The 16,861-nt window shown below is 44.7% G+C and overlaps 1 protein-coding gene across 1 annotated transcript; it reads right to left on the reverse strand.

Annotated features, from left to right (window-relative positions):
• Positions 1 to 944: 944 nt before the first annotated feature.
• Positions 945 to 14,424, reverse strand: NCR3LG1 (natural killer cell cytotoxicity receptor 3 ligand 1). Its single transcript, XM_081240960.1, has 5 exons — positions 14,063 to 14,424; positions 12,480 to 12,827; positions 6,468 to 6,794; positions 3,932 to 4,037; positions 945 to 1,169 (listed from the first exon to the last, which is right to left on the reverse strand). Exons 1-5 carry the CDS (start codon positions 14,178 to 14,180, stop codon positions 1,142 to 1,144), a joined length of 927 nt encoding a protein of 308 aa, XP_081097086.1. The 5' UTR covers positions 14,181 to 14,424; the 3' UTR covers positions 945 to 1,141.
• Between the last annotated feature and the right edge of the window lie 2,437 nt (positions 14,425 to 16,861).

The raw sequence follows: 16,861 nt of genomic DNA on the forward strand, positions 1-16,861 counted from the left end.
TGGGCAGCACCTTCTCTGGGGACCATCCAGACTAACCTTCCTCCACTCCCTCATGCACCTTAAACAGCTGGTGACAGTGAACCGGCAGAACTGAGGGCTCAGCGCCCCCTGCTGACCACAGACAAGACCTACTTGATCCCCCAAACTCAGAACCACTGGTCCTAGGCTTTCCACTCTGAGACCCCTAGGCTTTAGGCTTAGCTCAGGGAGGAGCTGGAAAGTTCCAGGCATGGAGGGACAGCTGGACCAGACCTTCCTTGCCACCCTCCACCGGATGTTCTTGTCCACTGATCGTGCTCCCACCATTTGGGGGCACCCCTTTTTTAAGGCACTTGTCTAAACTAGACAAGGGAGCTCCCCTGAGCTCCACTCAGCCCAGCAGGAACTTTTGTGAGAATTTTGTTTCCGATATTCCGCCTCCAGGACAGCACTGGGCGTCACGTGAGAGCAGATGTAGCAGTCCAAGCTTGTCCACACCCTGTGTGCAGAACTGGCTCTCCAGATCCCAAAGATGCATCTCACGTCACTGTGGTCCAGTGCTGACAGGCACTGGTCTCTGGGTTTGCAGATGAGGAGTCGGGATCAGACTTGGTGTTAACTTGCTAACATCTCCCAGCTAGTAAGTGGCAGGCCCAAGATTTGAACCCGAGTCTGTCTCAGACCACAGCCCTGCTCCCTTCCCCCTGCTGCACAGTCCCAACTTCCTAAGCGCCACCTTTCTCTAGGGGTGCCACCTTGCTCTCAAGCATCATGTCTTTAGACCAAGAACAGGAAGGGAAAGCATAACTCAGGAAGGTCCCAGATTTGAGACTGACAGACTCAGCTATGATAAGTGACAGCCTAGATCATGTCCAAAACACCAAGAGAGCCAGAGGGACTGCTAACTGAGTCCAAGCTTGTACTGCTCGTTGCATCCCAGGCCAATAAATCAAGAGACGAGTTGTTGGGGCAAAGAACAGCGACTTTATTCATAAAGCCAGCAGACGGAGAAGGTGGTGGGCTCCTGCCCCTAAGAACCATCTTGCATAAGTTAGAATTCAGGCTTCTTTTATACTAAAAGGGGAGGGGGTAAAGTCAAACATGTCCTGGTTCCGGTCAGCCTCCAGAGGGGATGTGTTAATTTTTTCCTTCCTGCAGTCATTCACAGGTGGGCCTGGTCAGGATGTTTCCTTTGAGATAAACAAAGGTATTTTAGCTTAATACTCATTACATGGGAGGCAGGGTTCCCAGGGACAGGCCATTATGTATAATTTAAGCTTATAGGCAACATCCCTTTAGTGATTCACTTGTAATAGAATACAAAGGTTCTTCCCTATTATAGGACCTCACCAACACTTTCTCCCACCCATGTCTATGATGACCCCTCCATCTTCTGCCTTCTTGCAAATGGACTGGGGTCCCTACCTTCCAGGCTACCTTCCCCACAGCCAGTCAGGGGGCAATGCAGCCTAATGGGACACATCTGCCACTCCTGTCTGTCCCCAACTCACACCAGGTGTTGTGACGTGTGTCCTGGGCCTCAGTTCTGAGTTCAAGAGAGGAGGGAAGCCAAGCCACCCTCTTCCAGTAGTGAAACTAAATTGCTAGTCTGGGAAAACTAGCCCACTAGCCATACTGGAAACCTGCTCAGGCCTAATGCCTCTGGATTTGGCATCTCCAGCCAGTCACCGCATGGCCCACATGTGGCCCACTAAGGTGGACCTCCAGCCTTTCTGCTGGGGAGGACTCACCCAGCTTCTGTAGAACCCATTCTCCCCAGGTAGCATCTGCCCGGCTCTGTCCTGCTCTTGAGTTCCTCTCCAACATCTTCTTTTAGGGAGAACCTTCCTGGGGAGCTTGCTGCAGGGAGTAGCCCTGGCTCCCCACATATCTCTGGGCTCACCTTTGAGGTCTCCCCAGGTCCAGTGTCAGACATCCTATTGTACCAAGACATGCAGAAGACTTGGGGGAAGAAGACATGAATGCTGCTGACCCTAGACTGGGGCAGGCCTGAAGAACAACAGATCTGTTCCAACTTGAAAGGAGTTGCGGAAAGGCCGAACAATGGGATTAAGGTCAGAACTGAGTTCCAGAGAGTGGATTTGTTGCATTAGAATCTAGATTACTGGCATCCTCTGTGCCAGGACCACCTGATTGGGGCATTGTACATCCTGATCTACCTAACACCCTACTCTATTTCCATTCTGGGCTGGCCCAACTCTGGGGTGATGTGAAAGGCAGGCCACCTAGACTGGCCAACTTGGGTACAGGAGTGTGAACTTCTGTCTTTCCCCCATACTTAGGTCCTTCCAGGCACTGATGCCGATGAGTGAAGCAGTGATACACTACACAATTTATTACGCAGCCCTGCCTCTGTGTACTCTTCACTTGATCAACTCCAGTTTTTCCCATAATGCCATTATTATTGGGGAAGGGAAGATACTCCAGGGTAAACCAGACGGAAGTAAATAACTACAGTTCTGACTGAAACTTTGACATAGGTCTTATACCTGTGAAGGGAGGAAGAAAGGGCCATTGGCTAGCAAGAGCGTCAGATGACAGTGCAACTCCAAGAAAATCTCAGCCACCCCAACAGGGAGCTCCAAAGATTCCTGCTTTGATCAGCCATTGGCTGGCCAGGAGAGCATGGCATAAGCTCAAAAGCTACAGCAGATCCCTGAGATGCCATAGCTGGAACATGGTGGCTAAGTACACTCTTCATAGCAGGCTCTGTCTTGGAGGGGCTCTCAGCAGCACATCTCCATGGCAACCACACTTTTGGGTCAAAATTCAACTTCCTGGGGAGCTGTATCAGTTAGCTTTTGCTATGTAACAAGCCACCCTAAAACACAGGGGCTTTGAGAAAATAAGTATTTCTCAAAAAAAGAAAGAAAGAAAAACAAAGGGACTTCCCTGGCGCTCCAGTGGTTACGACTCCACGCTTCCACTGTAGGGGACACGGGTTCGATCCCTGGCCGGGAAAACTAAGATCCCACATGCTGTGACACAGCCCACCCACCAAAAAAAAAGAAAAAGAAAGAGAAAAAATAAGTATTTCTCATGCATTTGAGAGTTGGTTCTGTTGATGCTGATGATCTTAGCTAGATTTGCTTACATGTCCAGTGGCTGTCATCTGATCTAGACTGGCCTCCACTAGAGCAACTAGCTCCAGCTTCCAGGGTCTCTCATCCTCTAGCAGGCTCTGAATCCAGTGTCTCTCACCCTCCAGCAGGCTCTATGAATCAGCTGGCCAACTTTCGACAAACAGCCTTTTTTCTTGATTAATGAATTGTTCTGCTTTTCCTAAAGCACTTATAATGAGATATATTAGCTATTGCACAGATTCTGCCTTGGCAGGCTCATAAATAACTGGAGGCAATTTTATTATCTAGAACCATTTAACCAACACATTTACACTGGTCTCAACAACAGCTTGAGTTATTTTATTTGCTATGTGGGCCAGAGGGATAAATATATTTGGACACATGTTTTAGTTTGGCAACACCCTCACTAGGGTTAGAAGTTCTTGGTTAAACCAGTAAAATCTGGGTGGTAAGTTATCTCATTGAGCTATTAACAAAATATGAGCAACTGGGGGAAGGAATTCCCCTCTCTGAGCTGTGGATGCTATATGTGAGAACGCTAGTGCAGCCCACATCATTCACAGGCCTGGTGTGAACAATGAGGTCAGGTTTGATTTACAGTGAGACTTTATTACGAGAAGGCAGAGGGGCTTTACAATGCATCTCCCCAGAGTCCCAGGCCACCACATGGAGACCAAATGAGACAGTTCCCCCCCAACACATCAGAAAAAGCCACACACCATAAACACACTTAGAATATCCCAGCATCAACCCTGAGAACTCCCCAACACCATGCATTGGCCATGAATTCTGAATTCCCAGAGCCTACTCCAAAACATAAGTCTAAACTTTGCTTTGCAGCCTCTTACCTTTTCCGAAGAAAAAAATATAAAAATAAAAGTAATACTATCAGTCCAGTAAAGATCAATCCAATACACAACCAAACAATCCACGAGTCAGTTTTCTTCTCAGATTCTGCAGAGAGAAAGAAGAGGAGAACATTAAGAGGAAACCTACTGGTAGGGGCCAAAGAGACCACATGCCTGCTTCTAGGATCTGTGTGGCTGTGTGTCATCTTCCCTGTCAGAGATAGAACCACCAACCTTCTGTCACACGTCTTTGCATCCATCCTCCATCCTATCACTTAACACCTCCACACATCAAACAGCCTGCTTAGCACTTGCCAGAAAAACACTGCAATATCAAACACCACATACAATATACACATGCCATGCACACGTTCAAAACTTCCATACTACTACACTACCCTGTATCACTTGTAGACTGCTATAGACTGAATGTCTATCTCCCCTCAAAATTCTTATGTTGAAATCCTAATGCCCAATACGATGGTATTAGGAGGTGGGGCTTTGGGGAGCTTTAGGTCATGAGGGTGGAGCCCTCATGAGTCAGATTTGTGCCTTATAAAGGAGGCCCTCGAGGGATCCCTCACCCCTTCCACCATGTGAGGACACCATGAGAAGTCTGAATCCTGGAAAAGGGCTCTCACTTAGCCATAGTGGCACACTAATCTCAGAATTCCAGCCTCCAGAACTGTGAAAAATAAAGTTCTGTTGTTTATAAGTGACCCAGTCTGTGGCAATTTGTTGTATTGGGTTGGCCAAAACGTGCCTTCGATTTTTAAGTAAAAATAAAAGACACATTTTTCATTTTCACCAAGAACTTATTGAACAATGTATTCACCCTTTTGTTCCACTATCTTCTGTTTTTCAGGCAACTTCAAAACTCCATCTTCCCAAAACTTTTTATCTTTTTGAGCAAAGAACTGTTCCAGGTGCCTTTTATAGTCTTCCAGGGAACTGAAATTTTTTCCATTAAGAGAATTTTGTAAAGACCTAAATAAATGGAAATCCAAAGGTACAATGTCTGGTGAATACAGCAGGTGAATCAGAACTTTCCAGCCAAGCTGTAACAGTTTTTGCCAGGTCATCAAAGAAACATGCGGTGTTACATTATCCTGATGGAAGATTATGTGTTTTCTGTTGACTAATCCTGGATGCTTTTCGTCGAGTACTGCTTTCAGTTGGTCTAACTGGGAGCAGTACTTGTTGGAATTAATCGTTTGGTTTTCCGGAAGGAGCTCATAATAGAGGACTCCCTTCCAATCCCACCATATACACATCACCTTCTTTGGATGAAGACTGGCCTTTCGTGTGGCTGGTGGTGGTTCATTTCACTTGCCTACGATCTCTTCCGTTTCACGTTATTGTACAGTATCCACTTTTCATCGTCCGTCACAATTTGTTTTAAAAACAGAACATTTTCATTATGTTTAAGTAGAGAATCGCATGCAGAAATACGGTCAAGAAGGTTTTTTTCGCTTAACTTATGTGCAACCCAAACATCAAAGAGATGAACATAACCAAGCTGGTGCAAATGATTTTCAACGCTTGATTTGGATATTTTGAGTATGTTGGCTATCTCCCGCGTGGTATAATGTTGATTGTTCTCAATTAATATCTTGATTTGATCGCTATCAACTTCAACTGGTCTACCTGACCGTGGAGCATCGTCCAGCAAGAAATCTCCAGCATGAAACTTCGCAAACCACTTTCGACACGTTTGATCAGTCACAGCACCTTCTCCATAAACTGCACAAGTCTTTCTTGCATTTCGGTTGTGTTTTTACTTTTCTTGAAATAATAAAGCATAATATGCCAAAAATGTTGCTTTTTTTCTTCCATCTTCAATATTAAAATGGCTACACAAAAATTCACCAATTTTGATGTCTTTTTTTTTAATGCACGCTGATATGACAGCTGTCACGTACAATCTAACAAAACTGTTTTGAATGAAGTTAAAGACAACTAAGTGCTAACAGAGCCATCTTATGGGAAAAAACGAACGAACCTTTTGGCCAACCCAATAGCAGCCCATACAGACTAAGACATATACATATCACCCAGACAAATCCCTTATACCATACACACAAAGCATATTTCAATTTCATATTCCCCATGCCCCACACATATCCTAAACACATCCCTGCACACACCACCCACCCACACAATCCCTAGTCCTTACTTCCAGGAACAATTTCCCTCTCCCTTCAGGGCCATCCCAAGCCCCACCTGGCACAACCTGACCACATTTCCCAGGGCCACTAGTTAGCCTCTACCTTCCTTACCTCCCTCAGCTCTAGGCGGACCAGGAGGACCAGAGCCATGACCCTGGAAGCCAGGTCATCACCACTCTCTACCTATTAGACCATCCCGGCTTAAGGACCTAATCTGGACTGCTGACTCTGGGGCTGAGCTAAACCAGACCAAGCTTTCTCTCCTTCCCTATTGGCCCCCATATTCCCCTAGACTGTGTGGGAACCAAAGTTGATATTATACTCCCCTCAAGATGAAGAGTTAGGGAAATGTCTAGGGGGCTGCTTACCTATCAGAATCAGGGTGAAGTTGAAAGTCTGGCACATGAGTGAGGGTACATGCCATACCACACACTGGTAGATGGTCACATTGTCTTTCAGAGAGGGCTTCAGCCTCAAGTAGCTAGTGATATTAAATGTACCATCCTCATTCTTGATGGCGGGGCCAGTGATGATGTCCTCAGAAATCTCCTGGAACTGGGGATCCTTCTGGGTCCACCTTTTCCATGTTATGTTAATATCCTCTGGGTAGAATCCACTTGACTTACACAAAATATGTTTGTCTTCATTGTCTTTCACCATGGCTTGCTCCAAAAACAAGCTACTGACTGGGTGAGCTGCCAGGGGAGAGAAATCATGCCTTGAGGGTAGGTAGGGACTTGCTTATTATCAGCCCAATGTCAGACCCATGGCAAGCCTTCAGGAAAGGTGAGTAAACTGAATGGTATTCTGCCTAGGCTAAATGTTCTGGGTATGCTGGTCCCAGTGCTGGCAGGGTGCTGATATGCTGTGACCCCGAAACTCACAGCAATTTTATAAAGCAGAGTTTCTTAAGCCCCTCTGTGTCACAGACACCGTTGAGAATCTGAGGAAAGCCTTGGAACAGTGTTGTGGCAGAGACTGCTAATTGCTGCGAATCTCTATTCTTCAATGACACCTCCAAGTTAAAGCTACTTCTCCCACCCTTCTCTGCAGCTGGGTGTAGGCATGTGAACTAAGGGTCTGGAAGTTTGGATGTATTCAGAAGTAGTGAGAGCAACTTCTAAGACGTCTCCTGAAATAACAAGGGTATCTTAAAGAAAAGAACAGTGTCTCTGCCCCTCCACTTCTTCCTTCCTGCAGAATGGCTGCAATACCATGTCATGGCTGGAGCTGGAGAAGACATTTCCAAGCACAAGGTGGAAATGCAGGTTGAGGATGGCAAAGTGATGAGATAAAAGGATCCTGGGTCCCAGATGATCACAGAACTGCCATACATGCCCTGGGTTGGCTACATTTTTGTGAAAGGAAAATAAACTACCTTCTTAAAAGCACTATTGACTTCTGGCTTCCCTCTGACATGTAAAGACCTAAAGTCATCACTTCTATCCTCATAACAGGAAAAAAAAGCTGAGCTGAACAAACTGTAAATCCACAGCTTTTCTTAGATCCATCAGAGAATTGAGGTGACAGGGCAAACCACCACCCTGGAAAAAGACAGGCAGATTGAGAGAATCACAGCCGAGACCATAAAACCTCAAGCAGAAGGTACTGGAGTAATAAACTGGTCGACACACTTAAGCAGTAACTCTGACAAACTGCTAAAGGATAAGTGTGGACTAGATTGAGAATAAAAAACTCCTAAAGGCCCAGTCTCAGGGGGCGGGTCACAACACTTTCATGAGCTTTACCTCCCAGAATCCCACCACGCTCTCACTGTGAAGATCCAAGAAAAATTCCCTCCTATTTTGAGCAGTGGGGAGAGGAAAAGTAACTGTTTAAAAATATACCCAGGGGCTTCCCTGGTGGCGCAGTGGTTGAGAGTCCGCCTGCCGATGCAGGGGACATGGGTTCGTGCCCCGGTCCGGGAAGATCCCACATGCCGCGGAGCAGCTGGGCCCGTGAGCCATGGCCGCTGAGCCTGCGCGTCCGGAGCCTGTGCTCCGCAACGGGAGAGGCCACAACAGTGAGAGGCCCGCATACCGCAAAAAAAAAAAACAAAACAAAACAAAAAACAAACAAACAAAAAAAAAAACAAAAATATACCCAGAGGGCCTCCCTGGTGGCGCAGTGGTTGAGAGTCCGCCTGCCGATGCAGGGGATACGGGTTCGTGCCCCGGTCTGGGAGGATCCCATATGCCGCGGAGCGGCTGGGCCCGTGAGCCATGGCCGCTGGGCCTGCGCGTCCGGAGCCTGTGCTCCGCAACGGGAGAGGCCACAACAGTGAGAGGCCCGCATACCGCAAAAAGAAAAAAAAAAAAAATACCCAGTGCATTCTCCATAATAAAGGATGCTCTCAAGGGAAAAGACTTTGCCAGAGTCTTGCCTGACCTGGGATAGTGATGATTAGCCAACTCCAGCCCCCTCTAGCCTTCCCGCCTCACCTAGAAACACTTCTGAAGGTGAGACAGCCTAGGGGCTCAGGCAACTCAAAGAATGAGGTTTAACCATAAGAGTATATAGACTGTTTCTCCTCCACAACACCTTACCACTACATCAGCAGAGTTCCAGAATGATAACAGTAGATTACAACTGAGAGAGCTGTTAAACACAGACTCTGTTTAACATGTTCACAGGGAAATTCAAACAAAACAAGGAAGAGGGAAAACTCTGGCACCTACAGGTACAGCATTAACACTAAACACAGCCTAATGCCTAGCCAAAGAACATAGACTCTCACACCAAAAGCCTATTTACCTCAGTTCCTACTACCTGATACATAATAATCTGGTTTTCAACAAAAAATTACAAGGCATGCTGAAAAGTATGAAAAGACAAAGCAAGCCTCAGAACCAAACTCTTGTATGACACAGATTTTAGAATGATCAGATAGAGAATTCTAAATAATGATTAAAATGTTAAAAGCACTAATGGAAAAAGCAGACAACATGCAAGAACAGATGGATAATGTAAATAGAGATGGAAACTTTAAGAAAGAATCAAAAGGAAATGCTAGAAATCAAAAACATTATAAAAGAAACGAAGAATGCCTCTGATGGGCTCATCAGTAAACTTCACAGTGCCAAGGAAAGAATCAGCTAGCTTGAAAATGTCAATAGAAACTTCCCAAACTGAAATGCAAAGAGAAGAAAGAATGGGGAAAAAGAACAGAAGGGAACAGAATATCCAAGAACTGTGAGATGACAGCAAAAGGTAACATATGTGATAGGAATACCAGAAGAAGAAGAGAGAAAGGAGCAGAAGAAACACTTTGAAAAATAATGGCTGAGAATTTGCCAAAATTAATGACAGACACCAAAGCACAGATCCAGGAAGCTCAGACAACACTGAGCATAAAAATACCAAAAACAGAAAAAAAAAACCCTATACCTAGGTATACCATATTCAAAATGCAAAAAAACAAAGAGAAAAATCTTGAAAGAAGCCAGAGGAAAAAAATAACTTACCTATAGAGGAACAAGGATAAGGATGACATGGGACTTCTTAAATGCAAGAAAGAAGAGAGTGGAGTGAAATATTTAAAATATTCGAAGAAAGAAAACCCCAACAATCTAGACTCCTATATCCAGAAGAATTACCCTTCAAAAATGAAGTATACTTTCTCAGACAGACAAAAACTGAGGAAATCTGTCACCAGTAGACCTGCTTGGCTACATGTTAAAAGAAGTTCTTCAGAGACGGAGAATGATATAGGTCAGAAATTAGAATCTACAAAAAGAAAAGAAGAGTGTCAGAGAAGGAATAAATGAAGGCAAAATAAAACATTTATTTTTCTTATGCTTAACTGATCTAACAGATCATTGTGTTCATTCAAAATAATAATAGCAACAATGTACTGGGGTGGTTATAGCATATGAAAAAGTTAAATGAATGACAGTAATGTTATAAGAGATGGAAGAGAAGAACTGGAAATATTCTGTTATTAAGTACCTGTACTATCCATGGAGCAATACAGTGTTATTTGAAAGCAGACTTAAATTAGTTGTAAATGTACACTGCAAACGCTAGGACAACCACTAAAATAAATTTTAAGTAAGTATAATTGATATACAGAGAAAAGAGAGAAAATTGTATCATATAAAATATTCAATTAACACCAGAGAAGGGGGGCTTCCCTGGTGGCGCAATGGTTGAGAGTCTGCCTGCCGATGCAGGGGACATGGGTTCATGCCCTGGTCTGGGAAGATCCCACATGCCACAGAGCAGCTAGGCCCGTGAGCCATGGCCGCTGAGCTTGCGTGTCCGGAGCCTGTGCTCCGTAACAGGAGAGGCCACAACAGTGAGAGGCCCGCGTACCATAAAAAAAAAAACAAAAAAAAAACAGAGAAGGCATAAAAAGAGGCGGAAAATTAAATTTAAAAAATTTTAAAAACAAAGGGCACCAAATAGAAAACAGATACAAATACAATACATATCAGTCCAACTATATACGCAATCACTTTAAATGAATGGTCTAACTACATCAACTAAAAGAGACTGTCAGAGTGGATAAAAAAGAGACTCAAACATGTGCTTTCTACAAGAAACCCACTTTAAATATGAGGACCCAAATAGATTAAAAGTAAAAGGATTGGGCTTCCCTGGTGGCGCAGTGGTTGGGAGTCCGCCTGCCGATGCAGGGGACACGGGTTCGTGCCCTGGTCCGGGAAGATCCCACATGCTGCGGAGTGGCTGGGCCCGTGAGCCATGGCTGCTGAGCCTGTGCGTCTGGAGCCTGTGCTCCGCAACAGGAGAGGCCACAACAGTGAGAGGCCCGCATACCACAAAAAAAAAAAAAAAAAAAAAGTAAAAGGATTGAGAAAGATATACCATACTAATACCAACCCAAAGAGAACTTGAGTAGCTATATGAATTTCAAAGTAGCCTTCAGAACAAGGAAAATTATCAGGGGAAAAAAAAACTAAGGAAATCTGAATAAACTATGGACTTTAATGAATAATAATGTATCAATATTGGTTCATCAATTATAACAAATATACCATAAATACAAGATGATACTAATGGGGCAAGTGGGGTGCGGAGGCAAGAGTAATATGGGAACTTGGTACTAACTTTCCAATTTCTCTGTAAATCTAAAACTCTTCTAAAAAATAAAGTGTATCTTATTTTTGGAAAAAAAAAACTTTTATTTTAGGCTTTCTGTCAGTTGCAGAGGAAATGAATTCTAATATACATCCCCATTACCAAAATTAATATGTACAAAACATTCAAAGTCTTAAGTACAATTACGGAGGGCTCACAGACACTGCCCCTCAGTTACAGGCTGAATTGTATGCCCGCCCCCCAAATTCATATGTTGAAGTCCTAATCCTAGTCCCTCAGACTGTGACTATATTTGAAGGTAGGGTTTTTATTGAGGTTGGTAAGTTAAATGAGATCATTAGGTTGAATCCTAATCTAATATGACTGATGTCTTTATAAGAAGAGGAGATTAGGATACACAAACACAGAGGGAAGAGGGGGTGAAGACACAGGGAGAAGACAAGCACCTACAAGCCAAAGAGAGAGGCCTCTGAAGAAACCAACCCTGCTGTCACCTTGATCTCAGACTTCTAGACTCCAGAATTGTGAGAAAATAAGTTTCTGTTGTTTAAGCCACCCAGTCAGTGGTGTTTTGTTATGGCAGCCCCAAGCTCACCCACAGAGTATCTGACCTATTTATAATAGAAGAAAGTGGAGCTCAAAAACGTGTTTAGGGAAAAGTGTTGTTATAAATCTTGACTGAGCACCTACCTCACAACAGCACTGGCTGAGCATTTTCATACATGATCTTGTGTCATCCTCAGGACACTATGAGGCAGGTATGATTTATCACCTCATTTTGCACATGCAAAATGAGGGAAAATTCATTTGCACATGGGAAAATTCACGTGTAAAGATGTTAAATGGCTGACCCAATCACTCAGTTTGGAAGCAACAAAGTTAGATAGAATAGGATTCAGATCCATGGAACCAGAGTGCAATCTCTCTTCTTCCCCAGCTACCTTTCAGAGGTACCTCTTCAGTGAAGACTAACTATCCACACACCAGGGAAATTATATAATTACTTTGACTACCTTTTACTGCGAACTTAAAATGGGCCAAACACAATTCTAAGCATCTTCCTTGCATTTCTCATAGCCTCTTCCCTACAATCAATCCTCTTAGAAAAGTACTATTACATTTGTTTAGAGGGAAGGGCATTGAGATTCAGCGTGATTAATAACTTGTCCAAAGTTGTCTAGAAGTCCATGGAAGCCCAGGACTCAAACCCACGTCTATTTGACTCCTAGGCCCATACTCTGCTCCCCTCGGCCCATCTACATGTCCACCCCAAGCCCCATCACCATGGGAATCACAGGGCACTGCCCTCAGGCACTCACCTACAACCTCCAGCCAGACTCTCCCCTGTGCCTTCTGAGGAGTGACCACCAACTCACATCGGTACTCTCCTGCTTCCCACAGTTGGACCCCAGGCAGCTGCAGTGAGGCATCCCCCCTCTTCAGCCTCCATGGAGACACGTTGGCTCCAGGTCGGAATGCCACTTTGTGGTCTCCAAAAAATTCAAACAGTTTGATCTCTATTTCAGACACCTGAGCCTTCCGAAACCAGGTGATACCCGTACTGTTGATGTCCAGGTGTGGGAAACCAGGGATCTTGCAAAAGATAGTCACATTTTCATTCAGGAAAACCATCTGAGTCTTCCCTGCCATCTCCACTTCCAGAAAACCTGGGGTAATATGAGAACTCTGTTATGGAAGACCCTTGGAAGAAACATAGGCCTGGGGCTCTAAAACATTGCCATATAATTGGAAACAACTTCCCTTTTTGTGGGGGTGGGGGGAGGGGTCTTCAGATACAAAGGCCCTTAGTTCATGGCCCCTCATTAATCCACATAAACTCCTTCAACTTTGTTCTTTTTTTTTTCCCAAGATTGTTTTGGCTATGCTGGGTGCCTTGCAATTTCAGAGGAATTTGAGAAACAGTTTATCAATTTCTACAAAGAAGTCAGCTAAGTTTCTAATAGTAATTGAACTGAATCTGTAGATCAACTTGGCAAGTATTGCCATCTTAGCAATGTTGCTTCTAATCCACAAATGTGTTTGGGGGATGTGTTATGGACTGATTGTTTGTGTCCCCACCAAATTCACATGTTGTGGCCTAATCCCCAGTGTGATGGTATTTGGAGGAGGGGCCTTTGGGAGATAATTAGGTCATGAGGGTGAGCCCTCATGAATCAGATTAGTGCTCTTATAAGAGACGTGAGAGGGAGTTTCCTGGCGGTCCAGTGGTTTAGACTCTGTGCTTCCACTGCAGGGGGCATGGGTTTGGTCCCTGATCGGGGAATTAAGATCCCACATGCCACGCATCCAAAAAGTAAATAAATAAAAATAAAAAATAAGAGATATGAGAAATATGAGATCTCTCTCCAAACCTGAGGATATAGTAAGAAAGTGTCCGTCTACAAGCCAGGAAGGGCTCCCTCACCAGGAACCAAATCAGTCAGCACCTTGTTCATGGACTTCCCAGCTTCCAGAACTGTGGGAAATAAACTTGTTGTTGTTTTTGGCAGCATGCATGCGGGATCTTAGTTCCCGGGTCGAACCCGTGCCCCCTGCAGTGGAAGCGTGGAGTCTCAACCACTGGACCACCAGGGAAGTCCCAGAGTAAATTTCTTATTTCACGCCCCTCCGTTCCAGCAATTGGCATGATGCAAAAGAGGCAGAGGTTTACAGAACATCAGAGCGCGTGCTCACAGGCTCCTACAAGTGCCGACTCTGCACATAGTAGGCGTCAGTATACAACTGTTGAATCAGTAAATGAATCCGCATTTCACAACAGAGAGTTCAGGGTTGGTTGGGGCTTTTTAAGATATTTAGCCCCAGCCGGACTCGGACCTCACGGCGTAGCGAAAGCCACCCCTCCTCCCTCCCTGCCTCCTTCCTTCTCTCCCTCCTGCCCTACCTGCGGTGAGCAGCGTGCACCTCAGGACCAGCACCAGAACCGGGAGCACAGTACTGCGCCCCACCACGTGGGGCCGCCCACCCTCTGCGCCATGGCCACAGCCTCCCGGAACCTGCATCCTCGAACTTCCTCTCAGAAAATTCCTTAGTTGTTTCCTTCCTCTTAGGAGTGGGCAGCTCCTAAGGAGTGGGTGGACGGAACATCTCTTGCGCGGTGACTGGAACTTTACGCAGAATTGGTTAATGGCGTATTTGCACCTTCTACAACTCTGCGAGAAGTCGTTTTGGTTGCTCCGTTCACAGAGAAGGAAAGTTACCGCCAGCACCTTTCCCAGTCACACCTCCACCGGCTGCGCGCGCGCGCCGGGAGTGGGAGTGGCCGGCAGTGGGCAGGCAGTCCCCGCCTCCGAGCGCGCCGGCCGGCGGGGGCATAGGGTTCGCGTCAGCCTCTACGTTCGCTTTGTAAACGGAGGCCAGGATCCGATCGCCTGGGCGCTGCTCTAAGGAAGATCCACTATGCAGGAGTGCGTTGGGGGCAACTGTTCTTACCATCAGCATGATAAACTAACATTACTTTTTTTTTTTTTTTACGATTCTGAAAAGTCATTCTTTATTTTGATACTGAGAAATGGATTACTTCCTGCCATATCAGTAAACAGAGGCTGTCACAGTCACCGGGGATTGTAGCCACCACCAGAAGGTAAGCTGGTGAGCCCTGAGGCAACTCAGGAAGGAAAGAATACCTGCCATCTAGCAGCCATCAGACCGCATCCACTCCCTACAAAAACACAGGACACTGGCCCCAGATAGTTGAGGTACATATCAAAGGAATGATTTCAGTGAGCCCAGACTCTTGCATCTTCCCTTACATAGAAATGGGCTTAATTCCTTAACTTGGGGTATCTGGTTTTCTTTAATTACAATAATCTTTTGAGGTTCCCGACTACCTGCCCTTTGATGCAAAACCCGCCCCCTCGCCTCCTTGGAGCAGTTTTCTCAGGGTTACTTGAGATGTTGCCTCCCAGGCTTGAAGTCCTAAAAATTCCCACCGAATAAAACATAACTCAGAGAGTTGCATTGACTTACATATACTACCAAATGTAAAACAGATAGCTAGTAGGAAGCAGCCGCATAGCACAGGGAGATCAGCTGGGTGCTCTGTGACCACCTAGAGGGGTGGGATGGGGAGGGTGGGAGGGAGACGCAAGAGGGAGGAGATATGGGGATATACGTATATGTATAGCTGATTCACTTTGTGATACAGAAGAAACTAACACACCATTGTAAAGCAATTATACTCCAATAAAGATGTTAAAAAAAAACATAACTTTTAGGTTGCGCGTATTTTTTCAGTCAGTACAAAAAATAAACCCTTCAACCTGTAAAGAATGTCACTTGTTTTCATATTGTTGTAAAGCAAACTTATAGAATAGGAACATCTGCTACCAGCTCCAACTTACATTTCTTTAAAAAAGAAAAAAATCTTATATTACTGAAACCTAAAGCTAAATTTATATCTCCAGGATGCTTCAGTCAAATGTCTGAAAACACCCCATTTCCCCTTACTAACCAAAACGTGGCTTGTGACCTCTCCAAGCAAAACAAAATGCTCAGTGATCAAGTTTTACAATCTCCAGACCACCTTTAAAATCAATGTAACTGCCAAGTTCAGAACACAAGTGGCATTTGCTGTTATAAACGCACATATCTTTCTCCAGCATCTTGCATTCCAGTAGTCTCATTGATCCTATTTAATTATTTTTCTCACATCTTTAAAAAGAGTGTAACCTACAGAAACTCACAGGCAGACCTGGACTCAAATGCCAGCTACACCAGCTGCTCTTTGCAGGACAAAAGGCAAGTTACCTCACCCCCTCTACCCTGACAGCCTCAATTTCCATTTCTCTAAAATTCAGGTCGTAAAATCTTTCCTGCAGGACTGTTGTAAGAATTACAGTATCCTGTGGGCTGTGGATCAAATCCCAATAAAGAGTAGTCTTATTGGCACAGTGAATTTTGAGTTAGTGGTACTGTCAGTAACTAAACAAATATTTACATTCTCCTTTATCTGCAGAACAAGCTCACTGTGGTCATATGACCAAGTTCTGATCCAATTAATATAAATGGGAGTGTTTTGTGTGCTTTCTGGGAAATGTCTTTAAAGGGAGGGATATGCTCTTTAACCTTTCCTCCATCTGCTGGCAGGAATGCAGATGTAATAGCTAGAGCATCAGCAGACATCTTGGACCATAGTGTAAAAGTCACACATTGGGGACAATGGGACAGCAAAATGGAGGGCTGTTGGGCCCCTGATGATCTGGGCAACTTCCCTACCAGCCCTAGAACGACACCTCTGAGCTTGCAGAACATAAGAAACAAAGTCAATAAGCCATTCTTATTTGAGGTGTTCTTATTTTCAGCAAAACTTAATCCTAATCACTACAAATGGTAAAAGAAATGGAGCTACTTTTGCTTGGAGTAGACTGGGGCTTTAAGACTTATTATCAGTTTTTAAATCTCTGAAAAGCTAACACATAAGTATATGTGTAGACATGTTATATGTTTTTGAAGGCAGAAGGAAGGTTCCTATGTAGAATTTATGGAGAGACAGATTTGAACTCAGCATAAGTGTCTCTAATAAAAGAATGGCCATTTTAATTCATCCCACAGGCAACCATTCACTGAACTCTGCCAGGTACGGTCTGAATGTAATGGATTCAGGTGAATAAAGCACAGTCCTTAGCTTTAAAAAGCTCATCTAGACCAGTGCTGCTCAAAGTAGTTGTTGACAAAGGACCTT

This window comes from Mesoplodon bidens (assembly GCF_964165515.1).
Source record: "Mesoplodon bidens genome assembly, chromosome: 7".
NCBI lineage: Eukaryota > Metazoa > Chordata > Mammalia > Artiodactyla > Ziphiidae > Mesoplodon > Mesoplodon bidens.

Coding starts and splice junctions, on each gene's coding strand:
- NCR3LG1 (XM_081240960.1), bottom strand. CDS start 14,180: ATGCAGGTTCCGGGAGGCTGTGGCCATGGCGCAGAGGGTGGGCGGCCC. Junction 12,828..14,062: donor GTGCACGCTGCTCACCGCAG/GTAGGGCAGGAG, acceptor ATATTACCCCAG/GTTTTCTGGAAGTGGAGATG. Junction 4,038..6,467: donor CTTCACCCTGATTCTGATAG/GTAAGCAGCCCC, acceptor TTCTCTCTGCAG/AATCTGAGAAGAAAACTGAC.